Source organism: Aquarana catesbeiana, linkage group LG08, assembly GCF_042186555.1.
Source record: "Aquarana catesbeiana isolate 2022-GZ linkage group LG08, ASM4218655v1, whole genome shotgun sequence".
NCBI classification, from domain to species: Eukaryota; Metazoa; Chordata; class Amphibia; order Anura; family Ranidae; genus Aquarana; species Aquarana catesbeiana.
Genome location: NC_133331.1, coordinates 102,396,244 through 102,415,468, shown reverse-complemented (window position 1 = coordinate 102,415,468; position 19,225 = coordinate 102,396,244). Strand labels below are relative to the sequence as shown.

General features: G+C 40.0%; 1 protein-coding gene across 3 annotated transcripts in view; it reads left to right on the top strand.

The window, feature by feature from the left end:
* Nucleotides 1-1,400: 1,400 nt before the first annotated feature.
* Nucleotides 1,401-19,225, top strand: part of YBX3 (Y-box binding protein 3) — a 30,643-nt gene continuing 12,818 nt past the window's right edge. For 2 of the 3 annotated variants that reach the window (XM_073596242.1, XM_073596241.1), the window contains exons 1-4: nt 1,402-1,669; nt 3,891-3,954; nt 5,436-5,469; nt 17,453-17,542. In XM_073596242.1, coding sequence (XP_073452343.1) covers nt 1,570-1,669; nt 3,891-3,954; nt 5,436-5,469; nt 17,453-17,542 — 288 coding nt within the window. In that variant the 5' untranslated portion in view covers nt 1,402-1,569. Of the gene's footprint in view, nt 1,670-3,890; nt 3,955-5,435; nt 5,470-17,452; nt 17,543-19,225 lie in introns of all 3 variants that reach the window. The other variant, XM_073596243.1, reaches the window with a different exon arrangement.

The following is a 19,225-nucleotide window of genomic DNA, read 5'->3' as shown; positions in this document are numbered from 1 at the left end:
ACTGAAATATTTAGTCTTTGTCTTGGATTTCTCCTGAACAAAACCGTATTCTTCCTGTACCTAGACACTCCTGTGGCATGAACCTTTAAATCTGTATCTGCAGTGTAAGATCAACTAAGGCAATGTACCTCTGACTGCTAGTTGGGTGAGATTTGGTGATATCATGATTGTGCTGGTCATTGGTCTTGTTGGATAAGAAGCTGTACTTGGGGACCTGAAGTGCAAGGATTTCTATGATTTTGCATTTTTATTCCGTGGATCTGTGCTTTCTGCACCTCTCCTGCTGCTTCTTTAATATTACACCTCAGGTCATAGGGTGACAGTTCTGGCATGATGTAAAGCCCTGCCTCTAGATCAGTTGTGCTCTACTTTCATAATACAGGTTGCCTTTATTGCTACCCCTTACATCAAGAAACATAATTTTCTGTGAATATAATACTACAGAAAGCCAAGACTGTAGACCTGCACCATGAGATGGACAAAGAGTTATGAGTATGCTACAAGAGACAGTCAGAGACTGCAGACATGCTTGCAGGGATGGTCAAAGATTTCGAACATGTCGTTGGAGTGGTTGGAGGCTGAGGACATGGTTTAAGAGACAGTCATAGATTGAAGACACATTACATAAGACTGCTAGAGATAATTGCTTTTACAGTCTGTTTACAAATCAGTGCTTCCATATTTGTGCCCCCTACAGTTCCCTTAAAATATACTTGTGCCACATTTGATATTTCTTGCAGCAAAAACCATTATAAAAAAGGACAAAGAGGAAAGGGATGGACTGCACTGAAAAAATAAGATAGTGTGAAAGAAATAAACCAAACCATTTAACCACTAAAAAACAGATGACATTTTTTTTTATCTTCACCAACCAGTGGCAGCACCTAAGTAAGAAAAAAAGACTACTATCTGCAGGGACACCGAAGGCCACACAATAAATGCCAAAGGACCTAGACTATGGCTGCCCACACACAGGGACACACTGCAGAACAAGGCATGGAGGGTCCGTAATGGGGAAAAGATCAACTACATGGAGCCTACAGACAATACTAGTGACTAGTCCTTTGCTCTCTGCTTAGGCACAGCTTCCACAATTCTGGCCCTCTTGAAGGCCACACTTGTTAGGGGTTTTTAAGTGGTAAAAAATGATTTGTCTGAAAAGAAGCCAAATACCTTCTTTTTACACTTTATTGTAGTTAGACTAAGGTTATGGGTGCTGTGGGTTCCAGCAAATCATTTATTATTTTCACTACTTTGATATTATTATCTTAATAAATTATTTAGCTCATTGTAAAATGTGCAGAATGAGTAAGAGGTTGTTGAAGGCAGCATGTGGTGTGGGTAACCAGGCAGCATGCCTCTTTAAGACAGGAGGTGGAGTAAAATGTCCCTCCATATAAAAGGTTCTGCAAGGCCATTTTTAGGGCAGTAAGATCAGTAAGAAGAAGAGAACAAGTGAACTCGAGGATTGAGATCCTCGAAATACCATCTGCAATCCTCCCTGCCTCTCCCCCCTTATCTCCTAACACCATATAGCAGGGAATATAAGAACATTAAGGAATTGCAGCCATGAGTGAAGTAACAGCTGAAGAACCAAAACCCAAGGCTGCTGGGAGTGAACCAAACACAACTCCGTCTACTACAGGAGAAGTAGAACGGAAAGTACTGGGTGAGTAACAATAAAGTTCTGTGATTGTGACTTATGATGAAGCTAAAGTCCATCTGTGCCTTATATTCCTTGCTGGTTCTCATGGCTGTACACTGCCTAATGTTCCTGTCATGGTCTATTTTTGTCCTTGCTGATTCTATGTCTGTTCCTCTCTGACAAACTTGCGCTTTGTAAAAAAATTCCCAATTATCTAAAAACTGTTTGCACTTTTTGTTTTTGCAGACCTTCACAAATTTCTGCATAGGTTAACTTTTATTAAATATTTGTGAAGATACAATGAGCTTTAAATATTACATTTTAACATGCTCTGCTGGCAATACAGACTGTTCATCCTTAACATATACTATATGTAAACCCAATCTTTTATAATATTTTAACATGTTAATGTAATTTCCAAGGAATTTTCACTCATTTACAGCTTTTATTAAAATAATACCTGGTGATTCTGGGAAGAAGGTTCTTGTTTAAGTACTTGTTCACTCTATCCCTGTCTCCCAATTGCTCTTCTGCAATGTCATTCTGCTTCTAGTGGAGGCTTCACATGCCCATGCTGACCCACATTGCGCAAGCATGGTCAATCTTGTCGCCGTTAAAAATTAGGTTCAGAATAATGGTTTGCAGTTGATATTGGAGTGAGTGTATGTGGACATAAAGAGGCTGTAAAAAGGCCAGAGGGGATCAGAAGCACCAAGATACAAAACTGACGAAAACCCCATTTTCTAAAATAGAAGACAAGGCAGTTGTTTATAACACACAGTCTTATAGCCAACTAAATGCCAGTTAGATCAATTCTAAGACAGATTTCTGTGTGAAATCCAAACGTATTATTTCAGTTTAGAGAAAAGGTGGGGATTAGAATCAAGCATGATCTCTCGTGGAAAGATGTCTATGCATGTTTTTCAAGGTGCTCTGTCTTGGCCATTCCAAGAGGGACACACTTCTTCTTTCTGAATTTTCATTTAGTAAACAGTACAGAGCACTTAATAGGAGTTGTGGGATTTTAATGGCAGGAATACTATAGTGGTTTGGGTGAACTTTAACTCGGTAATAGGATTTCTCTCCTCTTACATCCCAGTGAGATCTGAGATGCATGTTGGTGATTCAGCCCAGTATGTTTAACTTATATTTTGGCCAGAATTAGTGTGTTAAGAAAAAGGCACACAAGTAAGAACAGTAACTAGTGATAATGTATAAAAATGGCAACTTTTTTTTACAATGTACAAAAAGAATGGACATACCTGGTTGAGGGTTCAAAGCTAATGTTAGGGAGGCTTGCTAAGTTTCAGTGAAGATACCTTTAGATATCATTTAATAGTCACTGGGTACTGGTGTTTTAGTCATGATCACAAGCCAATTGTAATGTCTTTGGGCACCTTTAGACCACTGAAGATATTGCTGTAAGATTAGTCTTGGGTGAATCTCATCATTTCCTAACTATTGATTCAATGGATCAGTGAATGGCAAGCTTAAAGGACAACTTTACTTTTAGTGAAATTGATCTTTATGGAAATCCTTCTTACCCATAATGGATTCTTAGTGGGTAAAAACTTAACTGCAAACCTGCTCAGGAGATCTTAATTAAACAACCTTGCATGTTGTGCCCTATTCATTCGTATGGATGGGTCTTTATATGCACTCCAGATAGAGTACAGAGCCTTTCATAAAAATGAACAAGGACTGCAGCACTCAAGCATGCCTGGGCAGGGCAGGTCTATAGAAAAGGCTGGGTGATGCCGTGCAGGGCTACACAGTGGGGATCCCAGGAAGAAGACTTCCATGAAGGTAACTGCTAAGAGTGAAGTTGTTCTTAAAGTTTCAGAATCCTGTAATGAAGATGATTTTTTCTATATGCCAAGAGTAACCCAATTCTCTGTCTGGCCCAGAAAAGGTCACATAAATCGATAAACCTTTATTTTGTCACTCCAGCAGTGGTGACCTCTGGCTTTTATAATTAAAGAAGAAAAATATAAACAAATTAATAGAAAATAAAAACGCATTCTTAAATAGTTTGTCTGGCCTTAAACCTTAGGTAAAACATGATTCACAGCATTAATTAGCATTTCAGGACATGTTCCAAAAATACTGGGGGATTTAGCTGTATTTATTGCTCAATCTTCTATTGTCCATAATTGGTTGCAGTAAACAGACATGTTTATGATTTAGGTTTTTTTACAGTCAAAGTATAATTATATTACCAACTCAAAAGTGATATTTTTTGTAGCAACTAAAGTACAAGGAACAGTGAAATGGTTCAACGTGAGAAACGGCTATGGATTCATAAACCGGTACGTTTTGAAAAAGCAAAAATGTAGTCAATCTTGTACAATGCCATATCTGTAAAAAATCTGTTAAATTGTCAGTCCATGTGTATATTAACTGGTGCTTTAGTTAACATTGAATGCTGACTGGTTGACTAATCCCCTCAGGGTGGGCCACATCTTCCCCTCAGAGAGTTACCATTTCTGGAACCTTAAATACAAAGGTCTTATGGCCAGTAGATGTGAAACTGGAGGGTTACTCAACCATGTTTAAGGGTTCACCGATGTAGTTCTATAGTACTAATGCATTTTACATCAATACTATTTAATTTGATCTTTAACCGCTTCAGCCCTGGAAGATTTTACTCCCTTCCTGACCAGAGCACTTTTTGAGATTCGGCACTGCGTTGCTTTAACTGACAATTGAGTGGTCATGCGACGTTGCACCCAAACAAAATTGATGTCCTTTTTTCCCACAAATAGAGCTTTCTTTTGGTGGTATTTGATCACCTCTGCAGTTTTTATTTTTTGCGCTATAAACAAAAAAAGAGCGACAATTTTGAAAAAAAACGCAATATTTTTTACTTTTCACTATAATAAATATTCCCCAAAAATATATAAAAAAAAACAGTTTTTTTCCTCAGTTTAGGCCGATATGTATTCTTCTACATATTTTTGGTAAAAAAAAATCGCAATAAGCGTATATTGATTGGTTTGCGCAAAAGTTATAGGGTCTACAATATAGGGCATAGTTTTATGGCATTTTTATTATTATTTTTTTTCTTACTAGTAATGGCGGCAATATGCGATTTTCATAGGAACTGCGACATTATGGAGGACACGGACAATTTTGACACATTTTTGGGACCATTGGCATTTTTACAGCGATCAGTGCTATGAAAATGCATTGATTGCTGTCAAAATGTCACTGGCAGTGAAGGGGTTAATCACTAGGGGGCAATCAAGGGGTTAATGTGTTCCCTGTTGTGTGTTCTAACTGAAGGGGGGATGGGGACTGTGCAGAGGAGATGACAGATCGCTGTTCATACTCTGTATGGACAGACGATCTGTCTGTTCTCCCCTCAGAGAACCGGAAACTGTGTGTTTACACACACAGATCCCGGTCCTCTGTGTGCCCCGAGAGATCGCGGGAGCCCGGCGGTGATCGCGACCGCCGGGCCCTCAAATTGGCTCTGTGGGCGAGCTGGGGGTGCGCTCAGGCGCCCCCTAGTGGCCACAGGGTAAAGTGACGTTACATAACGTCATTTCGCCCAGCCATACCATTCTGCCGCAGTACAACTGCGGCGGATGGTCGGCAAGTGGTTAAGGACCATCATCCTCCCATAGTTTTGAGTTCATTGCAGTAGACAGTACTGAATAAATTTAAGTATAATGTTGTGAGGAATTTAAAATGGACATGTAATTGAAACCAGAAGAACTGTTCAGAATGTACAGTATTTAGATTCATAACATTTTTGACTAATGATATTCCCTATATTTTTTTATAGGAATGACACTAAAGAAGATGTCTTTGTCCACCAGGTGAGAGAGTTTCTACTTGTGGTTGTTTAATTTTGGGTTCTTATTATTTATACCAGATCCAATGCTTAAGCCCGAAGATGCATGTCAATCTATAATTCTATGTAGATGCACTAATACTTCTTTTCGTATAACTGTGCAACAAATTTATACCTAGTGGAAGATAACAGTGTGTCTTTGATGCCCAAAGGAGATGGTTAGTTTTCTGCTCTTGGTTTTTATAACCTACAGTGGAGGAATGACACCTGGAATCTTGTTGGTTGACAAGAAATGTAGGCACTTATTCCATTTCACTTTTATACAGTATATCAAAACTTTTATGCTTATATAACAATATTATTCTGTCTCATTTGTTGTTTTGTACAAAGTACATACCTCCTGAGACCCAGTTTGTACAAGCAGTATGGCAACTTGCTGACTCTACAAGATCATCCAAAGGCAGTGCCTGACTCAGCCAAAAGACTCCATTGTAGTTTTTAAAACTTGTAGATACATCGGTTGTGATTTGCTGTCTTTCTAAGACGTTTGATGATATTTCTTTTTGTAAGCCTTCTTTAATCCATAAAAGCACTCTTAACATAATGAGGGCGAAATAGAAACTAACATGGTGAAGCAGGGACTAGCGACTAAAGGCTGGTTTAACTACTACATAATAACCAAATAAACAAAAAATCAACAACAATAAAGCAGATTGTTTGTGGAAACACACATACAGTATACACTATATTGTCAAAAGTATTGGGACGCCTGCCCTTACACGCACGTGAACTTTAAAAGCATCCCAGTCTTAGTCCATGGGATTCAATATTGCGTTGGCCCACCCTTGCAGCTTCAACTCTTCTTTGAAGGCTGTCTACAAGGTTTAGGAGTGTGTCTATGGGTATGTTTGACGATTCTTCCAGGAGCACATTTGTGAGGTCAGGCACTGATGTTGGACGAGAAGGCCTGGCTCGCAGTCTCCACTCTAATTCATCCCAAAGACGTACTATCAGGTTGAGGTCAGGATTCTGTGCATGACAGTCAAGTTCCTCCACCCCAAACTCGCTCATCCATGTCTTTATGGACCTTGCTTTTGTGCACCTATGTGCAGTCATGTTGGAACAGGATGGGGCCATCCCCAAACTGTTCCCACAAAGTTGGGAGCATGAAATTGTCCAAAATGTCTTGGTATGCTGATGCCTTAAAAGTTACCTTCACTGGAACTAAGGGGCCAAGCCCAACCCCTGAAAAGCAACCCCACGCTATAATCCCCCCTCCACCAAATGATTTGGACCAGTGCACAAAGCAAGATCCATAAAGACATGGATAAGAGAGTTTGGGGTGGAGGAACTTGACTGGCCTGCACAGAGTCCTGACCTCAACCCGATAGAACACCTTTGGGATGAATTAGAGCAGAAACTGTGAGCCAGACCTTCTTGTCTAACATCAGTGCCTGAACTCACGAATGCTCTTCTGGAAGAATGGTCAAACACACTCCTAAACCTTGTGGACAGCCTTCCCAGAAGAGTTAAAGCTGTTATAGCTGCAAAGGTGGGCCAACTCAATATTGAATCCTACAGACTAGGACTGGGATGCCATTAAAGTTCATGTGCGTGTAAAGGCAGGCGCCCGAATACTTTTGGCAATATAGTGTATCTTACAATATTTAGATTCATTGCTTCCCTTAGTCAGACTGTTGAGTAAATTGTTATGCTTAAATGCTAAACTCTGTGCAAGTTTCGCCATGCAGTAGTGTCATATGCTAACTTTACAGACGGACAACTGATTTAACAGCCATAATGCAAGCTCAAATTTAGCCTGTTCCGTAAGCACTTTTGGTATTCAGTAAGGACTTGTGCATCACTTTTGAATAATCAGATTGTCACCAACCTAAGTCTACCATGTTGGCCTGGCAAGTTTAAAAAAAAAAAATACATTAGAAATGTAGCATACCCGCATTGGATAAATGCACAGAATCCAATTAATTGCCCCGCAGCCAGGCACATAATTCCAATCACTCTTCAGACTCATTAACCAGTCCAGGGGTATGCTTTTCCAGGATGCTTTAATGAAAACATGAACTTGGATAGGTAGTGGGTAATTGTAGGGTAATCCAGTAACCCTTAGTAACAGTTTGAGGACACTGACTTTCTCCTTTAGAACTGTGAGCCAAGTCCTTGCACAAGTAAATGATGGACTGAGCTTTGTTGCAGCAATGGGAGGAGATTAATCGCCCTCTTGGAAATCCGAGCAAAGTCCTTTCACTAAGAATTAAATAGACTGAGCTCTTCCGGACACCAGGGACAATGTCCCCTTTAAATCTGTGGACTCTAGCACAGGAGAGATGGCAGTGGTACACAGTCTGTAGGATCTCTATAGGATAAGCAAGTTTAGGGTGGAGTAACTTGACAGTCCTGACCTCAACCCAATAGAACACCTTTGGGATGAATTAGAGCAGAGACTGCGAACCAGGCCTTCTTGTCCAACATCAGTGGCTGACCTTACAAATGCGCTTCTGGAAAACATTCCCATAGACACACTCCTAAACTTTGTGGACAGCCTTCCCAGAAGAGTTGAAGCTGTTAAAGCTGCAAAGGATGGGCCAACTCAATATTGAACCCAACGAACTATGACTGGGATGCCATTCAAGTTTATGTGCGTGTAAAGGCAGGCGTCGCAATACTTTTGACAATATAGTGTATATAATGTGTATATATATATATATATAATTACAGGAGACCATCATTTAACATATAGCATAGTAGCTTATAATTGCAAATAACATAGAAGAACATTTAGGCTACAACTTCATTATTTAGTAAAATAATACTGTGATGTCTAAAGTGCAGTAAAACATAGCAACCAGTCAGAATTGAGGTTCTAGTAAGTTAGCTAAAAATGATTTCTGATTGATTATCATGTTTTACTGCCCTTTCACACTTTTTTCCTATTTGAATGAACTAGACACTTCATTTGTAGTGTGATCCACAAATCTTCATAGTGTCTTATAATTCAAAATATGATTGACTAGTCACTTCTGACTCCATCCTTTCTGGTCAGTCATCCAAAGGCTTTAGTAACGATCAGCTAAAATAGAACACAGGACTTCTGCCAGATCTGCCAGGCTGTAATTTGAGAGAGGAACTAGTGTTGACCCAGTTGTCAAGGCCTCCGAGGGAGGTAATTTGATGGGTCAATGAGAGCAGTCAGTGGATAATTTTGTACGCATAGTAAATTAATGTTTCCTATGTAGAAAGTGTACAGTCAGCCCCAAAACTGGCATGTCAAGTAATACATTACATTACATTATTTACCAGAAAAGCATAGTAGCCATGGATAGAAGGTTGATAAGAAATAAAGAGGCCCTGAGCTATAAAGCTATGCCCAGAAAGAAGAGAAAGAGAATGAAGATAAATATTCCTAGTATTGCCTGTAGGCTCCTTACAGATAATCTACTCCGTTATTACTGACCTACAATGCCTAGTTCCGCACTGTGTCGCTGTGAGAAGATAGCTACCTTGGTAGAGGCAGAGCTTAGTGTCCTCATGTCAGACTGGTCCTAATGATTGGAGATCTGATGTGGGAATATTTTTAAAAAGCAGCAGAAAAAGTTGAGGGAAGCACAGATCTACAGAATGAATGAAGCAGAAACAGGGAGATCCTTGAACTGCAGGTGCATAGGTACAGCTTCCTTTCCACCAAGGACAGTAGTAAGCAGCACAGTAGCAACATCACCAAATCTCGCTCAAATCTCATTGAACTAGCAGTCAGATGTAGCCGTGCCTTAAAGTATAACTAAAAGCAAGCCTTTTTTAGTTTTGGATAGGGTGGAGAGGGATTAGAACACTGTCCAGTTTTTCTTTTTCTGTGTCCCTATTATGGAGATGCATCCTCTCTATTTGTCCTGTTTACCATTAGCGCCAAGGGTGAAAGTGTAAGAAAATCCCAAATTTTGGTTTGTCCAGAATATTATTATTAATATTATTATTATTATACAAGATTTATATAGCGCCAACAGTTTACAGCATAAAGGGAGACAATACAGCGACAATACAATTCATTACAAGAGGGTTATGAGGGCCCTTCTCCTGCGAGCTTACAATCTAATAGGGAGAGGCTAGTGGAACAAAAGGCAATAACTATGTTGGATGACCTGATGGGAGAAATAGAAGATTTGGTTATTAGTTGAATGCAGGATAGACTTCCCTGAAAAGATGAGTCTTCAGGGATTGCCTAAAAGTGGACAGAGTAGGAGATAGCCGGACAGATTGGGGTAGTGAGTTCCAGAGGATAGTAGAGGCTCTGGAGAACTCCTGGAGATGAGCATGGGAGGAGGAGACAAGGGAGCTAGAGCAGGAGGTCTTGGGAAGAGTGGAGAGGATAGTTTAGGTGATATTTGGAACTAAGATTGGTTATGTAGTTTAGGCCAGACATGTAAATTGCTTTGTATTCCATTGTTATGCCTCGTACACACGATCGGACATTCCGACAACAAAATCCATGGATTTTTTCCTACGGATGTTGGCTCAAACTTGTCTTGCATACACACGGTCACACAAAGTTGGTCGGAAATTCCGAACGCCAAGAACGCAGTGACGTACAACACGTACGACGGCACTAGAAAGAAGAAGTTCAATACCAAGTGCTCCTCCCTTTGGGCTCCTTCTGCTAATCTCGTGTTTATCTCGTGTTAGTAGAAGTTTGGTGACAGATGATTCGCGCTTTTCAGCCTCCTGCTTTTCCGATCGTTACTGCTCTTTGGTTTGTGCTTGTGGGTTCGTATTTCTATTACGTATTTGTTTTTCAGTGCGTTATTGTCCGCTCGTTTCTGATTTTCAGCTCCGGCCTTTCTGTTTTTCAGTGCTTTCTGTTAGTTCATTCTGACCAGCCGACCGTTTTGAAGCATGAGGACCCTCACCCCGGACCAGAGGGTTTATAACTACCATCTGGCCAGAGCCAGAAGTGTGGTGGAGAATGTTTTCGGGATAATGGCCAGCCGGTTCCACCGATTCCTTACGCCAATCAACATGGCGGAATATAAACCTAACCATATAATCCTTGCATGCTGCATTCTAAACAATTATTTAAGGAGAAATTCATTTAACTATGTGGCCTCAGTTGGGCCTGAGGCCAGACTTCAAGAAGAAACCCTGACGGCGCTTGAAACTGGCCGTCCTGGCTTTCCCCCCCAAAGCGCCGCGAAGTAAGACAAAAGTATGTTGAGTACTTTGTGGGTAGGGGGGGCATTGATATGCCAGAAATGGTTTAAGAAACATTTTATCAACAGTTTTTGAACTTAAATTGAAAGAAGATTTCCTTTGATTTACTGCATGGGTTTCTTTAAGCTGTCTCCTAGGTTCTCCAATGGGCTTTTCTTTTTGGACATTTTCTTCAATAGTGCAAATGTAATTTATTTGATACATGAGGTGACAATCTCTTCTTCAGCGAACTATTATTATGTTGTGGGTCTGCTACACACACCTTGTTTTTGTTGTTAATGTATGTAATGTATTACTGACCAAAATATTCATCACCATGAATGAATTTTGTGGAGTCATGAAAATGGCGTGATTGTGGCAAATTATAAAGCACTGTGGGAGTTATTTACTAAAGGCAAATACACTTTGCACTCCAACACTTAAAAGTGCACATGAAACTGCACTGAAAGTGCACCTGTAGTGCAAAGTGGATTTGCCTTTAGTAAATAACCCCCATTGTCACTGTAAACACCAATTTACTACAAAAATTGCTATTGAGCATTGAAAGAAGAAGCCACACATTGTTGAGTAGAAAATATTTTACTCAAAGCACATTCACATGTGCATTAGGAAAGGGTTTTTGAACAAACCAACATCTTTGGTGTATATATTTTTTTTCACATTGTAAAGATCCTTTTTTTGGTTAAACAGGCATGTTTCAAAGCATATCATACCCAACTCAGGAACTTACAAAGTTCAACTTTGATAAAGTGAAGGCAATATCAGACATTAGTATGTCTAAACTGCGTTGATCTTGCCTTCATCAGATGGGGTGATGTCACCCCTGTAAAAGCCAAATTTTGAAGATGCACACAAATTGGGAGTCAAAATGGGGATTTCCCTCCTGATCCCATGCCTAATGTCAACATGTGCTGGCTCCCATCATGGGGGATCAATGGATGTGTTTTGGGGGTGCAACACCTTCCTCTCACCTAATTGAGTTGGGAGGAAGGGGTTGCACCCACAAATTGCATACATTGATACCCCCTAATGGCAGATAGCACATGTTGCCACACTGTGCATCTTCAAAATTTGGATTTTCTAATACTTTACAACTTTTTGTTTAATTCAAAAATATACAATAAAATGGTACAATTTTGTTATTTATTTATATTCTGCCTAAAACATCAATGATGTTCTTCATTTTTTGTTGAACATCATTGATGTTTACCTTTATATTTTCTAAATTACGATTGCACCCCATTCTCTCCCCAGTGAGGATCTGGGCACTTTCACTTGTGAAATGAGATTCTTCTTCCACAACATCCACATCACCTAAAAGAAAAAAACACGCCATGTATTATGAAAATATGCAGGCATAGATCTCTTACCTGAAGCTGTGGTCTCAGACACTCACCTGTTGTGGTGACAATTTCGCTCACTTCATAAACGTCTCCCTCCACATCCTCTGCTTGTGTTTTGGTGACTTCCCCTTCTTTAGGAGGTAGTGGGTCCCTGGTGTCCTCAGATGTCCTGAGTCTTTTCTCCCCTATGTGAATAAAAAATAGGTATACTTAGCACACAGATATTTGATGCCAAAAATAGGAATATGAAACATTGCTTGCAAGTGTCGTACAGTTATCTGTTTTAGCAGAGTTCCAAGCTGAAGAACATGTTATTTCCTTTCTCAAGCTGGAATACTTCCCTTTTTTGTTAAAGTATCACACATGGAGACACCCCTAGTATCCACTGGAGCACCTGTGTGGGACACCCAAAAAAGTTTGTTCTGGTGTCCCACACTAGTGCTCCTGCGTCCAGATGTGTAAATAGCTGCTGAGTGTCCTCTCCTTACACTGAATCAAGTTTACATTTCATTGTAGTTACAAACCCATCTAGACAACAAACTTATTTTAATACAAATAGGCCTGAACAGATGTAGTTAACCTGTACCTGCCAAAAACATCTTAAAGTGGGTGAAAGAACGATGTTTCCTACGACCGATTACTGTGCCCATGAACATCAAATTAGCCATTTTAAAATGTACAACAGTAAAGAAAAGCACATGGGGCAGCACAAACGTTAAGAAGAATAGGAACACACGACAAAATACTTACTTTTTTTCAGCACTCTCTTGATTCTTCTGTACTGATCCTGCTCCCTCAATTTCAGGTCTGACCATCATTTCAAATTCTTCTGCAGACACTTCACAACTTTAGTCATGATCTTGGCCTTTCTCACATTTGGGTTTGGGTAAGGTCCATGCTTCCCAGCATTGTCAGCCCTCTTCAAGATGTCCACCATCTCTACAAAGGACATATTTGAGGCCTTCAATCACCTCTGGGATAGTGAGGTTCGGGGCTCCAGCCTTTCATCGTTGCTGCTCTCCTCTACATGCACATGTTGTCTCTCCGCCATGTTTTCTCCCACTGCGCCGAAAGAGAAGGGGCGGGGAATAGACTACAAAGAACGTCAGGGACGGACAGAGTTTCAGGCATGCTTAGTGTATATAAAGCGTAACACGCGTGCATCGTATGTACGATCTGAGGACAAAGTAACGGAAGCGACGATCGTTATAGCGAAGGTACAATTTTAAGTTGGTGCATCAGTGGCCTATACTACTTATAAATTGAGGCCTATATTGTGTCAAGATTAGGAGAGTTTCACCTGACATTAGGGTTTGTCTTGTGTTGTGTCTTGCAGAGAAAATCTATTCTGGATCTATTCAACAATGAGGACTTTATCCCCATATTCATTGATATGTACAGGGAGCTGCTCTGTCTGTGGCAGGGAAACCACAGGTTTCATAACAATAAACCAAAGAGGAAGGCAGCGCTGGATCAATTGCTGGAATTTGGGAAGCTGGAGATCCCCACGGCAGACATCCCCTATTTGAAGGCCCTAATTGGTGGCATGAGGAGCACTTAGAAGGTCCAGGATTCCCTGAGATCAGGAGCTGCAACAGATGACATTTATGTACCCAGTCTGTGGTACTATCACAGACTGCATTTTCTGTCAGACCAGACTGAACCCAGGCCAGCACTCTCCAGTCTTCCTTCAAGGCTTCCTCCCCCCCAGCTGAGGCTTCCGACGAGCAGCCTGGGCCTTCCAGGCAGCAACATGTGGAGGAGCCCAGCTTGAGTCAGGTATAGCATTCTTCTAAATATTTCTGTTTGTCAAATTAATGATGTTAAATATATGTATTTTGAAGGCTACTGCGGCCCTCAGGAACCCCCCCAGTGTTCAAGAGGACTATACCTACATGACAGCCTGAAAAATGCTGGAAATGGAGGAGGGCCAACGCCTCCTATGTGAGGAAGTAATGTTACAAGCCCTAAATAAGGGGTTGAGGGGCGAACTCACAAGCCAAAGCCACGTTTGTGAGTTCTAAGGATGACAAGAGTGTGATAGTCTGGTCTGGCAAAAGATGCAGGCTGTTGTATGACCACAGCCTGGGGACATGTCATCTGCTGCTGTTCCTGATCTCTTGTAGTCCTGGACCGGATTGTGCTCCCTATTATAAGGACTCCTCAGGCCACCAATTTTGACTGTAAAATTATTGATGTCTGCCCTGGGGTACAAAGGCTTCGCAAATTTCACCAGTTTCTCCAGCATTGCCTTCCTCTTTATTTTGTTATGACCCATAATAAATGGCTATTTATTTTTCACAAATACTTGCCTATGTGTTTAATTTCAAAAAGGACAGTTTGTTTGTGAGTAGGCAGGTACATTTCAAAAATACAAGGTCATATTAACAAGGGACACCAACCAACCTCCTTGAGGTAAAAAAATACAAGATAATAATGGTGTTGTGGTAACTTGACACACAAAACGAGAAATAATATTATCGAGAGCACTAGAAAAATAAAAAAATGCAGATCTTGATAAAAAAGAAAAAAAAAAAAACATTATTATGGAGATGTGACGAAAAACAAAATTAATATTAATCATGAAATCACGAGAAATAATAAAGAAATCAGTTTGTGAGAACTCTGTATGAATATGAGTAGCAAAACAACTTCATTCTTCTAGCATTCTAAAGAAGAAGAAAATGCGCTGCATTAAACTATTTTAAAAATTGCAGTATGACGAATGTGCTATCTCCATTACAAATGCTAGTTTTACCAGACCGAGTGCTTCCATCTTGTAATTTATTCTGAGCATGCGTGGCACTTTGTGCGTCGGAATTGTGTACACACGATCGGAATTTACGCAAATGGATTTTGTTGTCGGAAAATTTGAGAACCAGATCTCAAATTTTGTGCAACGGAAATTCCGATGGAAAATGTTCGATGGAGCCTACACACGGTCGGAATTTCCGACAATAGGCTCCCATCGAAAATTTTCCGTCAGAAAATCCAACCGTGTGTACAAGGCATAAGTGTTTTGAATTTTATGCATTGGGCAATGGGAAGCCAGTGGAGGGATTGGCAGAGAGGGGTGGCGGGAACTGAACAGTTGGTAAGGTAGATGAGTCTGGCAGCAGCATTCATGATAGACTGAAGAGGGGATAGCCTGCGGAGAGGTAGACCAGTGAGGAGGGAATTACAGTAGTCAAGGCGAGAGATAACAAGGGAGTGAATAAGTTGCTTAGTGGTTTCAACGGTTAAAAAGGGGCGTATTTTGGAGATGTTATGGAGGTAAAGTCTGTAAGATTTGGACAGCAATTACATTTGGGGCTGAAAAGACAGGTCAGAGTCCAGGATTACTAGCACCCTGGCATGAGGGGAGGGACTGATGGTTATATTATTGATCTTGATGGGGAATCCAGGGGAGGGGGCACGGGCAGGAGGATAGAAATAGTGGGGAAATCATTCAATGAAGACACTAGTTCTGGTGACCCTGGTGAGAACCAGGTATTTACTCACTTTGGAGGGGTTTTCTCCCTCTTTCTGTTTTGACCATGAGACAGGAAATTAAGCAAAATCTCGTCCAAATGGGACACAGATGAGCTCATACTACAGATGTACAGCAATAAAGCTCAAAGCACAGGCATTAGGACATTAGGGGATTAAACAACTGTGGTGGATGACCGAAGAATTCTTTCCCTGGTGAAGAAAACACCCTTCACAACAGTTGGCCAGATCAAGAACACTCTCCAGGAGGTAGGTGTATATGTGTCAAAGTCAACAATCAAGAGAAAACTTCACCAGAGTGAATACAGAGGGTTCACCACAAGATGTAAACCATTAGTGAGCCTCAAAAACAGGTCGGCCAGATTAGAGTTTGCCAAACAACATCTAAAAAAGCCTTCACAGTTCTGGAACAACATCCTATGGACAGAGGAGACAAAGATCAACTTGTACCAGAGTGATGGGAAGAGAAGAGTATGGAGAAGGAAAGGAACTGCTCATGATCCAAAGCATACCACCTCATCAGTGAAGCATGGTGGTGGTAGGATCATGGCGTGGGCATGTATGGCTGCCAATGGAATTGGTTCTCTTGTATTTATTGATGATGTGACTGCTGACAAAAGCAGCAGGATGAATTCTGAAGTGTTTCAGGCAATATTATCTGCTCATATTCAGCAAAATGCTTCAGAACTCATTGGACGTTGCTTCACAGTGCAGATGGACAATGACCCGAAGCATACTGCGAAAGCAACCAAAGAGTTTTTTAAGGGAAAGAAGTGGAATGTTATGCAATGGCCAAGTCAATCACCTGACCTGAATCCGATTGAGCATGCATTTCGCTTGCTGAAGACAAAACTGAAGGGAAAATGCCCCCAGAACAAGCAGGAACTGAAGACAGTTGTAGTAGAGGCCTGGCAGAGCAGCATCAGGGATAAAACCCAGCGCCTGGTAATGTCTACGCGTTCCAGACTACAAGCTGTAATTGACTGCAAAGGATTTGCAACCAAGTATTAAAAAGTGAAAGTTTGATGGATGATTGTTAATCTGTCCCATTACTTTTGGTCCCTTAAAAAGTGGGAGGCACATATACAATCTGTTGTAATTCCTACACCATTCACCTGATTTGGATGTAAATACCCTCAAATTAAAGTTGAAAGTCTGCAGTTAAAGCACATCTTGTTTGTTTCATTTCAAATCCATTGTGGGGTGTATAGAGACAAAAAGATTAGGATTGTGTTGATGTCCCAATATTCATGGACCTGACTGTATATTGTGTAAACCTATTGTTTTTGCCTATATTTTTACTTATGTGAAAAAATTAGTTGTAACAGAATTGTTTGTGATATGGTATATTCTTGAAAAAGCTACAGAATTCAGTCAGTATTTATTTCCACTGCTGGTACAGAACCTATTGCCATTTGCCTCTGTAGAAGACACCTGTTCCTTCTCATGCTGCTAATGCAGCAAAGTGCTGACCAAGAGAATGTTGTGGTGTTGATATCTGGGATGTGGGTGGAGATCCTTAGCTTGTGCTGAGTTCACCATTAAACCCCTTAAGTCCACGTGATATATTTGTGTATCATGGTTTTTGTTTCTTCTTTCATTATGTTTCTATATTTCTGAATATTCAGAGATCTTTAATATTTTGTGTAAAAACTGAAAACATTATATTTCATTATTATTACCAGTACAATTTAGATTGTAACCAATGACAATATTCTGTTTAAAAATGTAGTCACTAATAACAGTAATGATACTGTTTGGCTATGGATCTGACATATTAGGAATTACGCTAAACCGGTATCTCATGTCTTGGGTTTGAATTAATTACCGGTACATGTTGCCTGACTCATCTGCAAACCTGCACATTTAGGCAGTTTTATTTTAAATTGTGACTATGGATGGATAATTTATGAGTGTATACTAAGATCTGACATTTATGTTATATTTTTTTGACAGACAGCAATCAAGAAAAATAATCCTCGCAAATACCTGCGGAGCGTAGGGGATGGAGAGGTGGTGGAGTTTGATGTTGTTGCTGGGGAAAAGGTAAGAGTTTTTGCAATTCCACCATCAAATTCACAACCCCTACATTTTTCTTTTTGTAAAGACTAAGCTCGCTTTATACACTATAAGCAACATTCTATGATGTACAGTAGATGTGCTACAAACACAAAAATGAAAAGTGTGCATGCGTTTTTGACCATCATCCAAGAACTGCATCTGGTGTGAACTAGCACTTAATGTATATAAAAATGTTTGGTCATTTGAAAATTCACTAAGCTGTAGATTATAGGTGTGAACTAGCAATAAATTGTATTTTTACTTATTTATTTATATAGCGCCAACAATTTACGCAGCGTTTACATACACATTGCACATTTACATCAGTCCTTGCCCACAAGGAGCTTACAATCTAAGGTCCCTAAATCACATTCATACATACATATACATACTAGGGCAAATTTAGACAGCAGCCAATAACCCTACCAGCATGTCTTTGGATTGTGGAAGGAAACCAGAGGACTTTAAAATTCATTTTCATGCAGCAATATGCCTGCATTTTACAGCAGGAATACAGGCAGATATGAACGAGCCCTGAAATTTCTCAGTGCTTCCCTGTAACAAGACATTACAGAAGAGGGCCAATGTAATTATGGGGCTTATTTTTTAAATGATCAAAACTTTATTCATACAGTATTTGCTGCTCAAAAGTAGAACTGCACTAAAACATGCTTTCGGTCACTTCTCCAGTACTTTGTTCAAACATGAAAGACACAAAGCAGAAGTTATAATGCACTCCCTAGTGTTTTATCACCTAGCAAGAAACAGATCCTAATGATACAAAAATATACACACATAACAATCCACTACCATTAAATAAGACAGATGTTTGATCAAAATATCATGGATCAGGGTACCCCCTACATTCAGGCCATGCATACTGCCAAATTTTAAATAGTTTATTTTGAGATTCAAACAAAGGTCCACATTTTATCCATATGTGTAGACCTTTGATTCAAGTCCCCAATAAAAAAATTTAATTTTAATAGGCAGATCTGTCTTTTTTTAACGGTGGTAGGTTGTCACGTGTGTACATTTTCATATTATTTGGATCTGGTTTTTGTATTTTGACAAGTCATAAACCCTCCACAGTGCAAAAAAAACTTCTATTGAATGTCTTTCATGTTTGAGCTATAAATGTATTGAAGTTTGTGCCACTCAGGTATTAGGTTATTTAAGGAGAAGTGGTGGTATATGTTTATTCTTTGGTCAAACCTGTACTTGGCTTTCACTAGACATTTACAGTGTCTTAGGCAATCAACTCTCACCTTTCTTATACCACCCTGCTGCTCTTATCTGCTGCTAGAGTTCTTTAAAGTTCTGAATAAGTGTAAAGTTTAGTTAAGTTGAATCTTCCACTGCCCTTGACTGGTATCAGGCAACTTGCATTTTGGGAGGCAGGAAGAATATCACACGTTCCTTCATACAAAGAAGTATGTGGTAGATTTCCAGGCTCCAGAGGCAGAACAGGGAAGTAAAAAAAAAAACTTCCAGTAACTCTATTAAAGCAAACATGTTATTTTGCCTAAAATTATCAACGTGTAGATTTGCTTTAATTTTAGATGCTTTTTAAATTAAAATTTGTCTCAAATCTTTGAATGTCTTGATCAATCAGGATTGCATAGCCTTTTCTTATAGGCAATCCTGAAAAAAGTAAGCCTCATTGAT